Source organism: Ascaphus truei, chromosome 2 (genome assembly GCF_040206685.1).
Source record: "Ascaphus truei isolate aAscTru1 chromosome 2, aAscTru1.hap1, whole genome shotgun sequence".
NCBI classification, from domain to species: domain Eukaryota; kingdom Metazoa; phylum Chordata; class Amphibia; order Anura; family Ascaphidae; genus Ascaphus; species Ascaphus truei.
The window spans coordinates 419,364,352-419,378,933 of record NC_134484.1 but is presented as its reverse complement, the minus strand read 5'-3'; the positions used below and the strand labels follow the sequence as shown (position 1 = coordinate 419,378,933).

The 14,582-nt window shown below is 39.0% G+C and overlaps 1 protein-coding gene across 10 annotated transcripts in view; it reads left to right on the top strand.

Annotated features, from left to right (window-relative positions):
• Nucleotides 1–14,181, top strand: part of ARHGAP21 (Rho GTPase activating protein 21) — a 138,240-nt gene extending 124,059 nt beyond the window's left edge. For 7 of the 10 annotated variants that reach the window (XM_075587598.1, XM_075587597.1, XM_075587593.1 and 4 more), the window contains 10 exons: nucleotides 1,447–1,589; nucleotides 1,672–1,827; nucleotides 1,921–1,999; nucleotides 2,954–3,027; nucleotides 4,291–4,380; nucleotides 6,821–6,946; nucleotides 7,029–7,070; nucleotides 7,554–7,659; nucleotides 10,048–10,079; nucleotides 11,684–14,181. In XM_075587598.1, coding sequence (XP_075443713.1) covers nucleotides 1,447–1,589; nucleotides 1,672–1,827; nucleotides 1,921–1,999; nucleotides 2,954–3,027; nucleotides 4,291–4,380; nucleotides 6,821–6,946; nucleotides 7,029–7,070; nucleotides 7,554–7,659; nucleotides 10,048–10,079; nucleotides 11,684–13,378 — 2,543 coding nt within the window. In that variant the 3' untranslated portion in view covers nucleotides 13,379–14,181. The remainder of the gene's footprint in view (nucleotides 1–1,446; nucleotides 1,590–1,671; nucleotides 1,828–1,920; nucleotides 2,000–2,953; nucleotides 3,028–4,290; nucleotides 4,381–6,820; nucleotides 6,947–7,028; nucleotides 7,071–7,553; nucleotides 7,660–10,047; nucleotides 10,080–11,683) is intronic. The other 3 variants (XM_075587602.1, XM_075587594.1, XM_075587599.1) reach the window with 2 other exon arrangements.
• Nucleotides 14,182–14,582: the final 401 nt, after the last annotated feature.

The window sequence follows — 14,582 nt, the reverse complement described above, 5'->3', positions numbered from 1 at the left end:
ATGCTGTTCAGCTCCGGACATCTCAGCTTCTTCCCACAACAAAGGGGGGATTTTTAACAAAAATGCTCCTTTAATATACAGTAGAACGGTTCAGGAAAATAAAAACTGAAGGGATTTTGGGGGGGAGGGGGGTTTCTTTAACCACGTATGACCTTATTTAATGGTATTTGTTAGCAGCTGCTTCAGATTTAATTGAGTAAGGCCATTATTGTTGAATGGATTCAGTACAGATGTAGCTAGTTTAATTGTTCCCTCTATTAGGATATTTTGTGATATTTTGCACTAACCCTGTCCTTGAATCCTTTGGAAACTCTGATATTCTGAGTTAAAATAGCATACGTTGTGTTATCACTTGGAACAATGATACTGGCATCTTTGTCTGCTTTATTATTTTAAAATGACATTTATTTATTTCTTTTTAAACAACTTGGTTTAATTCCTAGTTTTTGGTTTCTCCACAAACATAAAAATTGACATAATTGAGCTGATTTTATGATCATATTGTTAGAATTGGATGACTATTCTTACAGAGAAGACTCACTTAAATTGTGATATAGTGTTGACATATAGAGCACAAGTTCAAAAACCGTGCAGCTTTTATAAGTGGTTACTATGTCGACCTGATGCAGGGGGATTGACCCCTGAAACGTGTTGTTTGCATTTATGTGAAAAACGTTTGTTCGTTTATTGAGCAGATGTCCAAGTACTGTTCATTTTTGAATTAAACAAAATCCATTACTCCTTGCAATATTTAACATGATGTAGCGGGGATCCCTACTCATCTTGTCTGCACCAACCTAGAATTACTATGCAAGAATGAATAAAAAATTAGGCACCCAAACTTTTTGGGGAACTTTTACTGTTGAATGGAGCGTCACTCAAATGATGTCATCTGAGACCTTTGCAAAAGATTACAGAAGTAGCATTTGAAGTAAAATTTGGTGGCGATGAAAGGCTGTAAATACCGCTTTCTTAGCTAATATCTCATGACTAGGAAGACAGTCAAATCACAGACTGGCATTTTAATAGACACATTTACGTCCCTGTTTACATGCTACATTTAATGTTCGTAATAGGAGCACTCCCGATACTGCAGTAAGCCACTGAGTGCACATCCAGCTGCAACTACGCTCAGGGAGGGCTCGCGTCGCAAATCAAAAAGGAAAACATGACTCTACTCTCGTCTCTAGTCTAAAACACAAAAGGCTTCTTTGGACAGGAAGATTGATTGCCTCGGTCCTCCCCAGGACCTTAATAAAGGACTGAGGCGTCGGTCTTCCTGTCCAATGAAGCCATTTGTGTTGTGGTGTGCCATGCTTTTCTTTTTTGATTTACATTCTACATTGGACTTCTCAAACATTAACTACTGTGGTACCGTACTTTTACATAGGAAAATGCGGGTTAACAAGTTTTTTTTGTAGTAATGTAAGTTTGATTTAACCCAAGATGACACCAGTCCACCTAAAGATAAAGGCACATGGCGGAAGAATATTCCCAACATCATGAGGAAGACTTTTGAGAAGAAACCAACTGGCGGTGGGACTTTTGGTGTAAGGCTTGATGACTGTCCCCCAGCTCACACAAACAAAGTAAGACACAGCCTCACAATTACGTTGCTTTTTTACTTTTCATGACGTGTCAAGATTAACACTAAACCTATTTTATTTCCAGTTTGTTCCTTTGATAGTGGATATATGTTGCAAATTAGTTGAAGAAAGAGGGCTGGAGTACACAGGCATATACAGAGTCCCAGGAAATAACTCTGCTATATCTAGTATGCAGGAGGAACTCAACAAAGGCTTCACAGATATTGATGTGCAAGAAGATGTAAGTTTAATGAAGACGTGTATTTCCCGATTGGTCGCAAAAAAAAGCCTATTGTGTGTTTATCGGTGACTTTATCTTGCTTTTTGTATTTAGAAATGGCGAGATTTGAATGTAATAAGCAGTCTGTTGAAATCCTTCTTCCGGAAACTCCCAGAGCCTCTGTTTACGAACGGTAAGTGATCTCAAGCTCATCAATCTTGTGTACCAGATGTCTTCAAATCAACACTGATTTTGTGGAGTGTAAAACTTTGTGCTGCAATCTCCTGTATGTGTGATCACTCGCACACTACTCTTGTAGTTGTCAATTTTATGTCACTGCTGCATTTTTTTGTTTGTTTTTTTTTCTTCATATAAAAGTATTCATTTTATAAAGAGACATGCACATTTATATCAAAGCATATTCTAAATTGTTTTATGTAGACAAGCTCATGAACTAGAATCTACTAATTGGGAAGAAGAATCTCCTTTCCATGAGTGAGATGTGCAAATTGATGCAAAATGATAATGGTGCAATTTTGTTACACTTATTTTTAAAGGATTAAAGCAGCAATGCCCCGGGGATGTGTGTGAATGTGCAATTCCCAGTTTTCAAGACACCAGTGAAGTTACCAGCAATATACTTCCTGGTTTCTCCAGGCGATTTTAAGTGGCCTCCAGCAGGAAGTCGCAGCTAAGGATATGTTGCAGCTTCCTATTAATTTACACGATCCGCGAGATTTGAACACCCATTTTGTTTCCCCTTTAGGGGCATAGACACCAGTAACTTAACTGCTAAATCAGGGGCCCCTGGAGCTGAAAATTGTGCGGTTCAGCTACGGAGGAACCCCTAGTTCATGGGTGAGCAGCTCCAGTCCTCAAGGGCCACCAACAGGTCAGGTTTTCAGGATATCTCTGCTTCACAGGTGGTTCAATCAGTGTCTTTGTCAATGACTGAAGCATAGATATCCTGAAAACCTGACCTGTTGGTGACCCTTGAACTGGAGTTGCCCACCCCTGCTCTAGTTCCAACACTGTTTTTGTTTGTTGTTTAAATATAAACACGCCAGTGAAGGTGTTTTAAGGAGCCCTACCTAATACATTTGTACACACACACACTTAAAGTTTTTATTTTTTTTAATCTTTTTAGATAAGTACAATGACTTCATAGAAGCAAACAGAAAAGAAGACCCTGTAGAAAGGCTTAAAACGCTAAAAAGATTGGTAAGATCCTTCTTAAACATTTCTTCCCTTTTATAATACCCAATACCAATTTGTTAAAAAATATATGCATAGGGATAAAGTATATAGAGTAACAGCATGTTATTACCGTTTCTCCACATGTACCATTTTAATGATTCCCGTAAGCAAATGTTACTTGCACACCAAAGTGGAGAAAATGCGATTTAAAAAAATAATTCATACAGTCCTGTGTACTTTGTAGATGTGCCTTTCTTGTGGTTATCCTGTGCAATACTGTGATCTTAAATGAACCCTCTAAATTAATTTTACTTAAAAGTAAGCAAATAATATAATCAGAGATCTGAAGCATTGAAAAGCTTGTATAAAAAGGGATACCCTTATGCAATATACTTGAAAATTAGTTGACCATTTTAAATTAGTTTGTATGGGGTTGTTGCCAATTTCAGCTAAACTGCATAGCAAGATAAATAGTAATAGTAGCTATTTTCTACATCACCATTTAAAATTGGATTTTTTACTATTGTAAAATCCTCTGCCACTGAATTAAAATGTATTTTGGGTTAAAGTGTTTTGTTTGCTCTACAGAAATTATTATTGGTTAGAAATCGCCTTGACTGCTCTGTCCAGTTGTTGAGGCTACATCTTCAGAAGGGCATAGGTTATATCGCTGTGGTCCAAATAAAGGCAATCAAAATGCAGAATTGATACCAAAATACTTATACGGTATTACTAAAAGATTTGGCGTGTATAAGGTGCAGGAAAAAGTTACCAAGAGGAAGACATGATAGGGTGTTTAATTGTTGCTATGGGTATACATATGGTGCATGCGAGGAAGCTGTTTTGAAAAGGAGTTGTGTAATAATTCCCATACATAAATCTCGATGGTTGTTGACTTATTTAAGTCATTTGAAAGAAATGCTTAGTAAACATTATTATAGTAAAACTAGAATTCAACTATATGTGAGCGGCATTTTTCTGGGATGATTAAATCTTTTACTTTTTCAAAGAAGCAAAGCATTTTATAAATATGAAAATATCTTCATGACCAGACTGCACCACTAATTGCAGTAAATTACAACATTGCTTGTTTAAAGTAACTCCACTCCTGATTCATTCAAGTTAATGGGCTGGAAAGTGTTTTCCAGCGCTGGATGCTGTCTTATCACCAAAGACTGCTTAGTAAATATAGGCCTCAGTATATGAGCATAGAGGCGTTTCTAAGAAGATAAAATACAAGAGCGTTCTGAATATCATTGAAACCCAATTTGATGTTTTTCATTTCAGATAATTGATTTACCAGACCATCATTATGAAACACTAAAATTCCTGTCTACACATCTAAAGACCGTGGCTGAAAATTCCCAAAAGAACAAGGTAACTCGTCGGCGTCTAAGTTTAATGTGACAAGAATCTCACTGAGGCATAGAATACTTTGAAATATCTTTAGACAAGTGCTACTTGTACTCAATTGAACACCGTTAATTCGTACCTTTTTCACTTATGATATACTAGCAAGTTGAAATATTTAAATTGTTCTAGAAATTTGCCATGTACTTATTTTCTGAAGAGCAGCCAGGATAATCGTTCAGTTGACAGATAAGCTTCAAATTATCGAAGTGCGTGCATCAAGTTACACGGCAAATGAAGTGGAAGACTTCTACCATAAAACCAAGCAACTTAACAACAAAGCAAAGTGTCACCCAGATCATTATGGGAGATTTGAATGCAAAGATTGTTGCCCCGCATAAAGACGAAGCATCAGTTAGTATGGTTGTGGCAACAGGATGGAATTTGGTGACAGACTTGTAGAATTTGCAGAATGGGAAACTTCTACATTAATTCTTCAACTAGAATCCAAATAGGAAATTTTTACATGATGTGGACCCAATGGAATCGAGAAGAAAATTGAGTACATCCTAGCTAATAAGAGATATTGATTTAAGATTGGACAGTCCTTAAGCGTTGTGACAGAAGCGATCACCAATTTGTTCCGCTGCAAATTACATCTTTGTGATGATAGAAAAAACAATTAAAATAAAGACAAAAGGCAATGAACATCAAGAATAGCATCCGATAATTTCAACTAGAGCTGGGAAAAATGGCTTCAGCTTGCTTGAGATGCATAGGAACACTTTAGCAACCAATTCTGAATAACACGAAGATTGTAGTTAAAAGGGCATGGAAAAATGAAGCAATCGCTACTGTAACAAGTAAGGCGTGAAGAACAAGCGCAAATACCGTATTATATTAAAATATATCAGGTGATCACACTTATGAGAGTGAACACAGAAATACAAATATATATTATAAACTCCTTTGAAAGGGTGCTGCTCCTTTAAAAGGACTCAGTCCAAGTCCACAGTGAGATATCTAGGCAGGGGATCAGGAGCACACTCACATCAGGAATATAGAAGGAAAAGACATACACATACAGTATAGTGCAACAGAGTTTTGATGAACGTATTATAAATAAGCAAGTAGCAATCTCGCGTGTGTTTCCTGTGCGTAATCACGGCTTTTTGGTTATCAGGAGTTACCACCTTAAACACAGGTTTCAATGATGTTGTCCATCAGCATACACTCATGCAGGGAGATGAGGGAAGGAGGATCCCATATGTGAAAAATGGAGGACACAGAGTGCAATATATCTTTATAACAGAGAATGAATATATGAAAAGTAACTCGCAAACATAAAGGATTCAGGCATTGGGACCACCCAGGGCCCCACAGTGGCAACAGTTATCCTCATCCACAAGAAAGGAGGCAAAGATCACCTCAAGAACTACAGACCACGCAGTCTACTTTCAATCACAAGATTTTTTACAAAGATGCTCACTAATCTGCTGCAACAGACGCTGGATTTAGTGCAGCCAAGAGAACAAGCAGGATTTTGCAGTGTATACAAAACAATGGACAACATCCAAGTCATACAAGAAGGGATTTCCCAAAGTAATCCGATATACGACTCCTCTTCGGATATGTAGATTAAAAAAAAGTGATTCTGTCTACATACACCTCAGCGGTTCTACATGCACTACGGAAAAATGATGGCGCATACATTGATATTGTAAAGAACATTTGAGAATGCTGCATCGAACATTAGATTACATGAAAATACAAGCAAGATGAGGGGCCGCATGGGGGTGTGACCAGGAGAATACTGAGGTGAATACATGTCATCTACAATTTGCAGATGACATTTGTTATTTTTGCCACAAGACCTCCAGCATGTAATTGGAGAAGGCGCCCAAGCAAGAAAGTGGGACTCATATGAATCGCAGCAAGGCCAAAATGATCAACAAATTTTGTCAACTTTCCAAAGATCGAAATAAATGGAATAGAACTACAAGATGTTGAAGACTAGGTCTACCGTGGCTGGCAATTAACAATGGATGACAACCTTTTGAATTTAAATCCATAGGAGAATGGGATGGCGCCCATTTGGAAGAAACAGGACACAATTATATATTTTTTTCTTGTACACAGCCCATGCTATACAAGAAAAATATATAAGTAAGAATCTGAGGCACAGAGGGGAAGTGACTTGCCCGGGACAGGAGAGTGGACATAAGAATTTGAGCTTGGTTTGCCCGCATCAAAAAGTTTACTTACCTTGAAGCTACTATAGTCATTTAAGTCAAACATACATAAACAGGTGATTAGAAATATCATCTGATTCAAGGGTTTTCCAATCAAATTGTTCTTTCCATTTGCTCAAAGCTTGTATTTTATGCATAATTGTGATCAGTACTGCAGTAAATGTATACCTTTTTAAGAGGATGTAACCTTGCTTTTCATTGCATGTTCTTGTTAGATGGAACCAAGAAACTTGGCAATAGTGTTCGGCCCAACGCTTGTAAGAACATCGGAAGACAACATGACGCACATGGTTACTCATATGCCAGACCAATACAAAATAGTGGAGACACTTATTCAACACGTAAGTGCTTGTGTGTTTGATCTAAGAACCTTCCTTCACTCCTGGTTACCGTTTCTCACCTTTCTTCTTGTCCGATTTTCAGCATGATTGGTTTTTCGGTGAAGAAAATGCAGATAAACCAATTGTAAGTATTGTTCCCAGTCTGTGACAGATTTAGAAGTATGCTTTTAATTGCTTTTAAAAAAAAAGAAGAAAGTATGTAAATATAGCCCCAAATGGTATCTGCGTCCTAACTACGTATTTGAAAAGGCAGGTTTGCTGTTTCAACACTTTTGCTATACGAAGCATGAACTATAATTAGCCCCGTTTGCTACTGTGTAAATATAAAAGTAGGAAATGTCTTCAGGTTTGAGACCAACTGAACCAATAATTTTTATTAATCACCTTTTCCCAACAGGAAAAGCAGGGCTAGACTTTGGGGAGGGGAAGAAGAGTATATATATAAAAAAAAAATAACTGGATCAATCTACCATGATGACCTGGAGCCATAATGTATGAATAGAATGCAAACTGGCATGGGGAATAAAGTGAACTTGTAGATGTTTTAGAATGGGAATGAGCCTATTTGTGTAACGATGTTGAAGAGATCTTTGTTTATTAACTGTAGACAACTGTACAGGAAGAAAGCACAGTAGAGTCTCAGCCAGTGCCAAACATAGATCATTTACTCCCCAACATTGGAAGGACCGGAGTATCCCCCGGAGACGTATCAGGTAACTCTCGCCTGCACAGACAGTGCAACCCTGCAGGATAGGTTAACACATTCAGCATCTTTTCTCGTTACAGAACGTTTCTCTTGTATGTTTTTCATGAATGGTTTTCTACTCTTACAGTATTACTGTATTTTTCCTTAACATCATGAGTCTCCTACGTTGTTAAGCAGTTGCCATGCTAAAGTAGATCATGATACACATTGTTTTAAATGCATTATAAAGGCTCTATCTCACACACTGGCTATATTCGTGCCTATTCGGGTCCGCTCGCACAGAAACACACGCTGTAGACGACGAATATTTCCATGTGATAGTGCCCCGATCATCAGCCTCCAAAAAATGATGTCTAGTACTAGGGTCCACATTTACTGATCACATATTGCACAAGCATGCACAGCACGTTTTTACTTATTTATTGTTAGTTAGAAGTTAAAAACATGTTTTTTTTTATTATTTTTTTTTTTTAAAGCTTTCAGGCAAATGTTGAATGTTTCACCTTCAGCCCATGCAGGTTTAAGGGTAAAATACATAGTGCGTAATTTAGAGCATCATTGCATATTTTGACAGATCTAAACAGGTGATAAATGGCAACGAACACACTATTCATTAGATTAAATACGTGCTTAAAAAACAGAAGTTCTTGCACGCCAGACACAAGGAGCTGCAAGAGTACTTACTGTTAGTAGGACGGAGCCAGACATCGTGCCCCACACACTCTTAGCATGATGAACTGAACAAAGTGTTACTCCTATCTCTGGCAAGCCAAATTCCTTTACTGCATGGGGGTGTACATGTAGTTAAATAGACAGAGCTGGATGTATGTAGCTATTGATATGTGTATATGTTTACACTTGCACACATCTGTATTTAGGTATAGATATATTCGTAGAGATATATATGTAACCATGTATGGATGCACCTTACACATCTCCATTTTATCCATAAATATCCGTTTTAAAATGACAAGCATGCAACACTGCTTTAAATGTGTTAACTGTTCAAATATAACCATGTTAAAACATTAATATAGGTGTAAAATATATGTTCTGTGTGTACTAAAGTTACTCTTCCTTCTGTTTTTCCACTTGCCACCTTTTCCTTGGCTAAGTACTAGTATCGCGGACTCTTTTAGCAAATTTTTCCCTTCCTGCTATTGCACTAACCTAGCATGTTATGTCCCACAGCGTTTTATCCTTTATCTCAAGATCTTGTTTTTAGTTCAAGGGTCTTTTCAGCACTTACTGAAACAAGAAATTTATACTGATGTTGAAACAGGTGAAATGGGAGGCGTCTATCACACAGTGATGTCCCTAGTGGATTCTATGATGTCAGTGATGGACAGCTGGAACTGTAGGAAGAAGGAGGATTGTTGTCCACATTGTAGCTGCCTTGTCTGCAGAAATCCCCGTTTTTTGTAAATGGACATTAAAAAAAAAAAAAAAAAAAAATCTACACTGTAAATTTTTCTGTTCAGAGTATTTTAAACAGATCAATGCTACTTTCTTAAAGTCTTTCTGCCGTTTCTTGTTATTTCTGAAGCAGACCCTGAGGAGAGATAGCATGGTATGGTCTACTAGTTTTTATAGTCATAAGCATTAGCCATGTGTCTATAAGGGGTGTGGCATGGGGCTTAGCTTTTCAGTTAAAATAAAATACTAAATTATATTTAAAAAAAAAAAAATTCCAATTGAACGCTCAGAGCCTTTTGCTGGCCCCCTTCTGCCCTCTTTATACTTGTCTAGCCTCCGTTTTCTTTCCTTATAGTAAATTTTGGTGTTCATGTCTCATTTCATAATAGCTCTAGCACAGACTGTAAAACCACAGATTATATCAAACACTAGATACAAATGTTTGCTATGTGATGTCCTGCTGAAATGAGGCATCTTCTTGCTACTAACAACCTGTGGTGATTTTGTCAATGTTGGCTCTGCAATCTGGAATATAAGCTGTTCCACAATTTGGACATTTAATATTGGGCTATAAGGGGTGCAAACATACAGCTAAGCCTAGCATAGCATGAATGTTCAGTATTTCTTTTTAGGTTCAGGCTATTTAATAATAACGCAAGGTTTCCAAAGAGATCAGTGCGTGTGAACAGATCTTTAAACATCCGTGTTTCTGTTTTTTTATTTGAAAGAACAGGGTTCCTTTGCCATTCCACTCATTGAGCTGGGCCTGCCTACAATTCACAGCATTCTTTCATGGCGGTGGCTTTCTGTGGTGCCGCTTGCATCTTTGTGAGCTCTGATTATCCCTTTTTGTTTCCTTCTTTTGCTTTTATACATGTTGTTCTGTGCTTGTCCTTTCCATGAAGCCTAGTATTATTTGTTACCAATGCTTTATTCTTCTCGATCTAAAGCGAACCATTTCTCATTACATTTTCCACAGATTCCGCTACTAGTGACTCAGCAAAATCTAAGGTATGTTACGTACTGTGCAGTTATTTACAAAAAAAGATTCTTTACTAGTGTTGCCAATGTATTCAGTGCTGTACAGAATTGTACAGGCACAATGAGCCAGAGCCTCAAAGCTTGCAGTACAAATATTACTTTGTGCTTGAAGTCCTTTCAAGGTTACAATCCTTATCAAAGTTTGACAAAATAGCTATCCCGTGGAGATATGGTAATAGACGGTGACAGTGGTGCTAGGCAGCAGCTGGTTTAGCTCTCACTGCTAGAGCTGAATGCGGAGAGTAACAGAGGTTGTGGGTTCTAATCCTGTTGGGTCTGACACCAGTACACCATTCCAGTCACTAGGTTCCTTACTCTTGTCAAGTCGATATAGTTGTTATAGAAATCCTTTTAGGAAGTGTGGGACGGGACTCCTTTCAATATACTTTGCATAGCCATTAACACATCTCCCAGGGTACATCAGGTGTGCTGTTTTAGCACAGGCATCTCTTCCTAACTTATTTGGAGGGAGGTTTGAGGGGATATATACAACTGGAGACGATACTAAATTGGAACGCCTCCCCTTCATTCAAATCCAATTTTGGATTTTTGCGATCCGTTGGTTGGATTTTTACTCTAATCTGCCTTTTTGAGACAAATCCGTGGCTCCAATGAACTGGCCAATCCAATTCGCCCATCTACTTGGCACTATAGGTTGACACCGGGCCGCAGACAGATTTCACGAGGCCAGAACTAGTGTTTCACCTGCCCTACTCTTCTTTCCCTCCCCCCCCCCCCATCTCCAATGCTGGCAGCCTTGCAAACCCCCAACCCCTCTTTCACACCTCGTGAGCCCCTTCCTCTCCCCAAGTATTGCTCCTCTCCCCCATCTCTTCTTCACTCTCTTACCCCACCTTTCTCTTCCACCCCATCTCTCACACTTCGCTATCACTTAATTATCCCCCTCTCCCTCAATCCCTCTTCGCCACACACACACCCTCCCCTCCACACACAAAATACAATCCCCCCTCTCCACACACGATACAATCCCCCCTCCACACACAAGCACGTGCAATACAATCCTCCCTCCACACACAATACAATCACCCCCTCGACACACAATACAATCACCCCCTCGACACAATACAACCCCCCCTCGACACACACACAATACAATCCCCCTCGACACACACACAATACAATCCCCCATGACACAATGCGACCCCCCCTCGACACACGCACAATACAATCCCCCTTGACACACACACACAATAAAATCCTCCCCCTCCATACACACACAATACAATCCTCCCCCCCCCCCCTCCAGACACACAATGCAATCTCCCCTGCCCCCCTCCACCTAACCCCTCCACCCCCCCATAGTCCAGTTATCCTTGTCCTTCCTTGGTACTTACCTGTGTTGGGGAATAAAACACCTGAAATGTTTTCTTTGATTCCCTTGAGTAATTGAATCCCTGTAGTAACTTATCCTTTTCACAAAATCCTTATTGGAGTGACAACTTTTATCATTGACATTTTCAAGCAGGTACTGCTTTAAGTTAACTCAAAGTGACTAACTGTTTTTACAGTGGAATCTTCTGTATACATATGTAACATCTTTGTTCTTCTCACAGGGTTCTTGGGGATCTGGAAAAGATCAGTATAGCAGAGAGATGCTTGTGTCCTCCATCTTTGCAGCAGCAAGTCGCAAGAGAAAGAAACCGAAAGACAAACCTCAACCAAGCAGTTCAGAAGATGAACTTGATAACGTCTTTTACAAAAAGGAGCAATTGCATGAGGAATTTCTAAAACTGGACAGTAACAAAGGTGAAACGGAAAAAGATGGAGAAATGCATAGAAAATCCAAAGGCATTATATTGAAAGAGAAGGAAAGCGGCAGCAAAAAAGACACAAGTGTGACTACAGAAGATAAACTGAGGAAAGCGAGTACACCCCCTGATGAACCCACTCTTCCCTGTCCCCCAAAACATGCAAAACCCCCTAGTTTGGATAATAGTCTAAATGTGCCATCAGGTGACAAAAAAATGTCTATTTCCCAAACGTCCTTCCATGTGGAAGAGAGCATGTCTGACTCGGGAACTATGCTTAGCACTTCATCCCAAGCATCTCTGCATAGGTTAAAATCCAAGGTGATTAGTCCTGAGATGAAAGGCAGTGATTTTTTGTCAGCGGATATAAGTTCCATCACTTCAGACTACTCCACAACGTCATCCACAATATACATGACTAGTTTGGACCTGAATATGATCAGCCCTGAGGTTCAGTCTGTTGCTGAAAGCAAAGGTGATGAAGCAGATGATGAGAGAAGTGAATTAATCAGTGAAGGTCGACCTATGGAAACAGACAGTGAAAGCGATTTCCCTATTTTTGCTTCAAGTTCTGTATCCGATAGGCAGCGTCGAGGTAAACTGGAAGAAATGTCAAAGAGCAGCAGGAGGAACTCGGAAGGAAGTGCCAGCTGCACAGAAGGAAGTTCAACTCCAAGGCTGGACAACCGTAGATTTAGTTCGCATAAACTTATTGAATGTGATACGCTATCACGGAAAAAGTCTATGCGACTAAAGACAGACAGCGAGTGTTCAGCTGATAGCAAAAGTGAGGAGTTAACTGCGGCGTCAAATGTGTTGGACGTGACGAAGAAAGGAAGGTCGCCGGGCAGCTTAGACGTGCCAGGGAAAAGCGAACCTGAGAAGCAGGAGCTTGCGTGGAGACTTAAAATAACAGAGAGACTGAAACTGCGTCTGAAAGCTTCTGCAGATGACATGTTTGGTGTAGGGAGTCAGAAAGCACAAGCAGCTGAAACCCGTAAGAAAAAAAATATTAGACGAAGGCATACACTAGGGGGACAGAGAGACTTTGCTGAAATAAGCATCCTAAACGCGTGGCAAATTCACGAACAAGGGAGTGTGGACAAAGAAGCTGAACTTTCTGCCGTGGATCGATTGAAGCCAAAGTGTCCATCGCAGGACCTCTCTATTTCAGACTGGCTCGCACGGGAACGTTTACGCACTAGCACATCTGAACTCAACACAGGGGATCCCGAAGAACTGATTTCTGAGAACACTAACTTAGTGGATTCAACAACGCCAAATCCACCAACATCCTGTTCATCACAAGTAAACACCACCATCTCTAGTAATATAACTGATAGTCAATCCCACTTAGTAGCTCCGCAGTCAGCCGATCAATTAAATGGTGAAAGCTACCAGAGCAAGAATAAAAACAATTTTAGTCCCGCTGTTGATGCCCATCCTCATAAACTCTCTGGTACCCAGGTGGTTAGATCTCGGTTCTACCAGTACCTTTAAATGCCCATAGTACCCACTACAGCAGTTTAATAGCTTCTAGTTAATTTCCAGTGTATCTTGTCCTGTGCCTGAACTTTTTTTTTTTTTTTTTGCAGCCTTTATATGGGCTGGTTTCGTTCATGGGCCCTGTGGAAAGTCTTCACAGAGCTTAGCTGCAGCCAGAAGAACATGAAATGAACAGGATTAATTTTAGATGGAAAATCCGAACAAATCGTTTGCTACATATTCTACATTGTCCATACACCTCGCTTTGTGACTGGGGCTTGCTGCACCCGTAGCTGACATTTGCCACGTTCAAAATGTCCTTTTGATTTAGTCACTAAGAAAAAGTGCCTCATCATGAATTCATCCAGTTTGCTAGGGTGCCATAATGTTACGTGTTAATTCGAGAAGCTTACAATGAACAAAGATCATGCATTTTACCAGTGACCAGTTTTCGTGAACATTTTACAGATTTTAACGGATTCAGAGCTTCCATTCGTTAGGCATTCCAGTTGGATCTCCAAGTTTTATAAACAAACTTTTAATACAGTTGAGTTTTATGTGACTTGAATTTTTAATCTTTCTGTAAGATGCAGGAAGTAACTTAAATGTATATATTACATGTGTATATTTTCTTCAGATACCAGATTTGATATAAATGTTGTAACATACTGTAGGCATGTAGATAGTGAATCCTGGATGGAACTGGTTTCTTTTATTGAAAAGAGTATAATTCTGCATGAAGACCTAATACACCCTTGTATCATGCCTGTGTGCATACCCACTTAAACACTGGAAATAAAATTGTTTTGGTGACTTTATTTGTTAACTTTATTTGGAAGACTAAAATGTGTTCATTACATTTGGATTGTAACAGCTGACTAAACATTTTATTCCTTTCTAGTATTGACCTGCCAAATCTTTACCAATTAGTTTTTTTGTGCCGGCAAAGTATTTATTTACCTTTTTTTGTTTTAATGAGGCAGTCCCATGTAGCAGGTAGAAAACGAAAACTTTTCGTTTAACGTTAAAATGTACACATTTGCTTCATGTCAAATATCACTTTCTAGTTTTTATCTGTTTAATGCAAATGTTCAGTCCTATAATCTCTTTATACTAATTATGCTGTCACCATTAGTCAAACAATACAGCGAAAGAGAATGACCTGGATGAACAGCCTTACTGCATATATAACAGTTTACAAGCATTAAAGACAACAAAT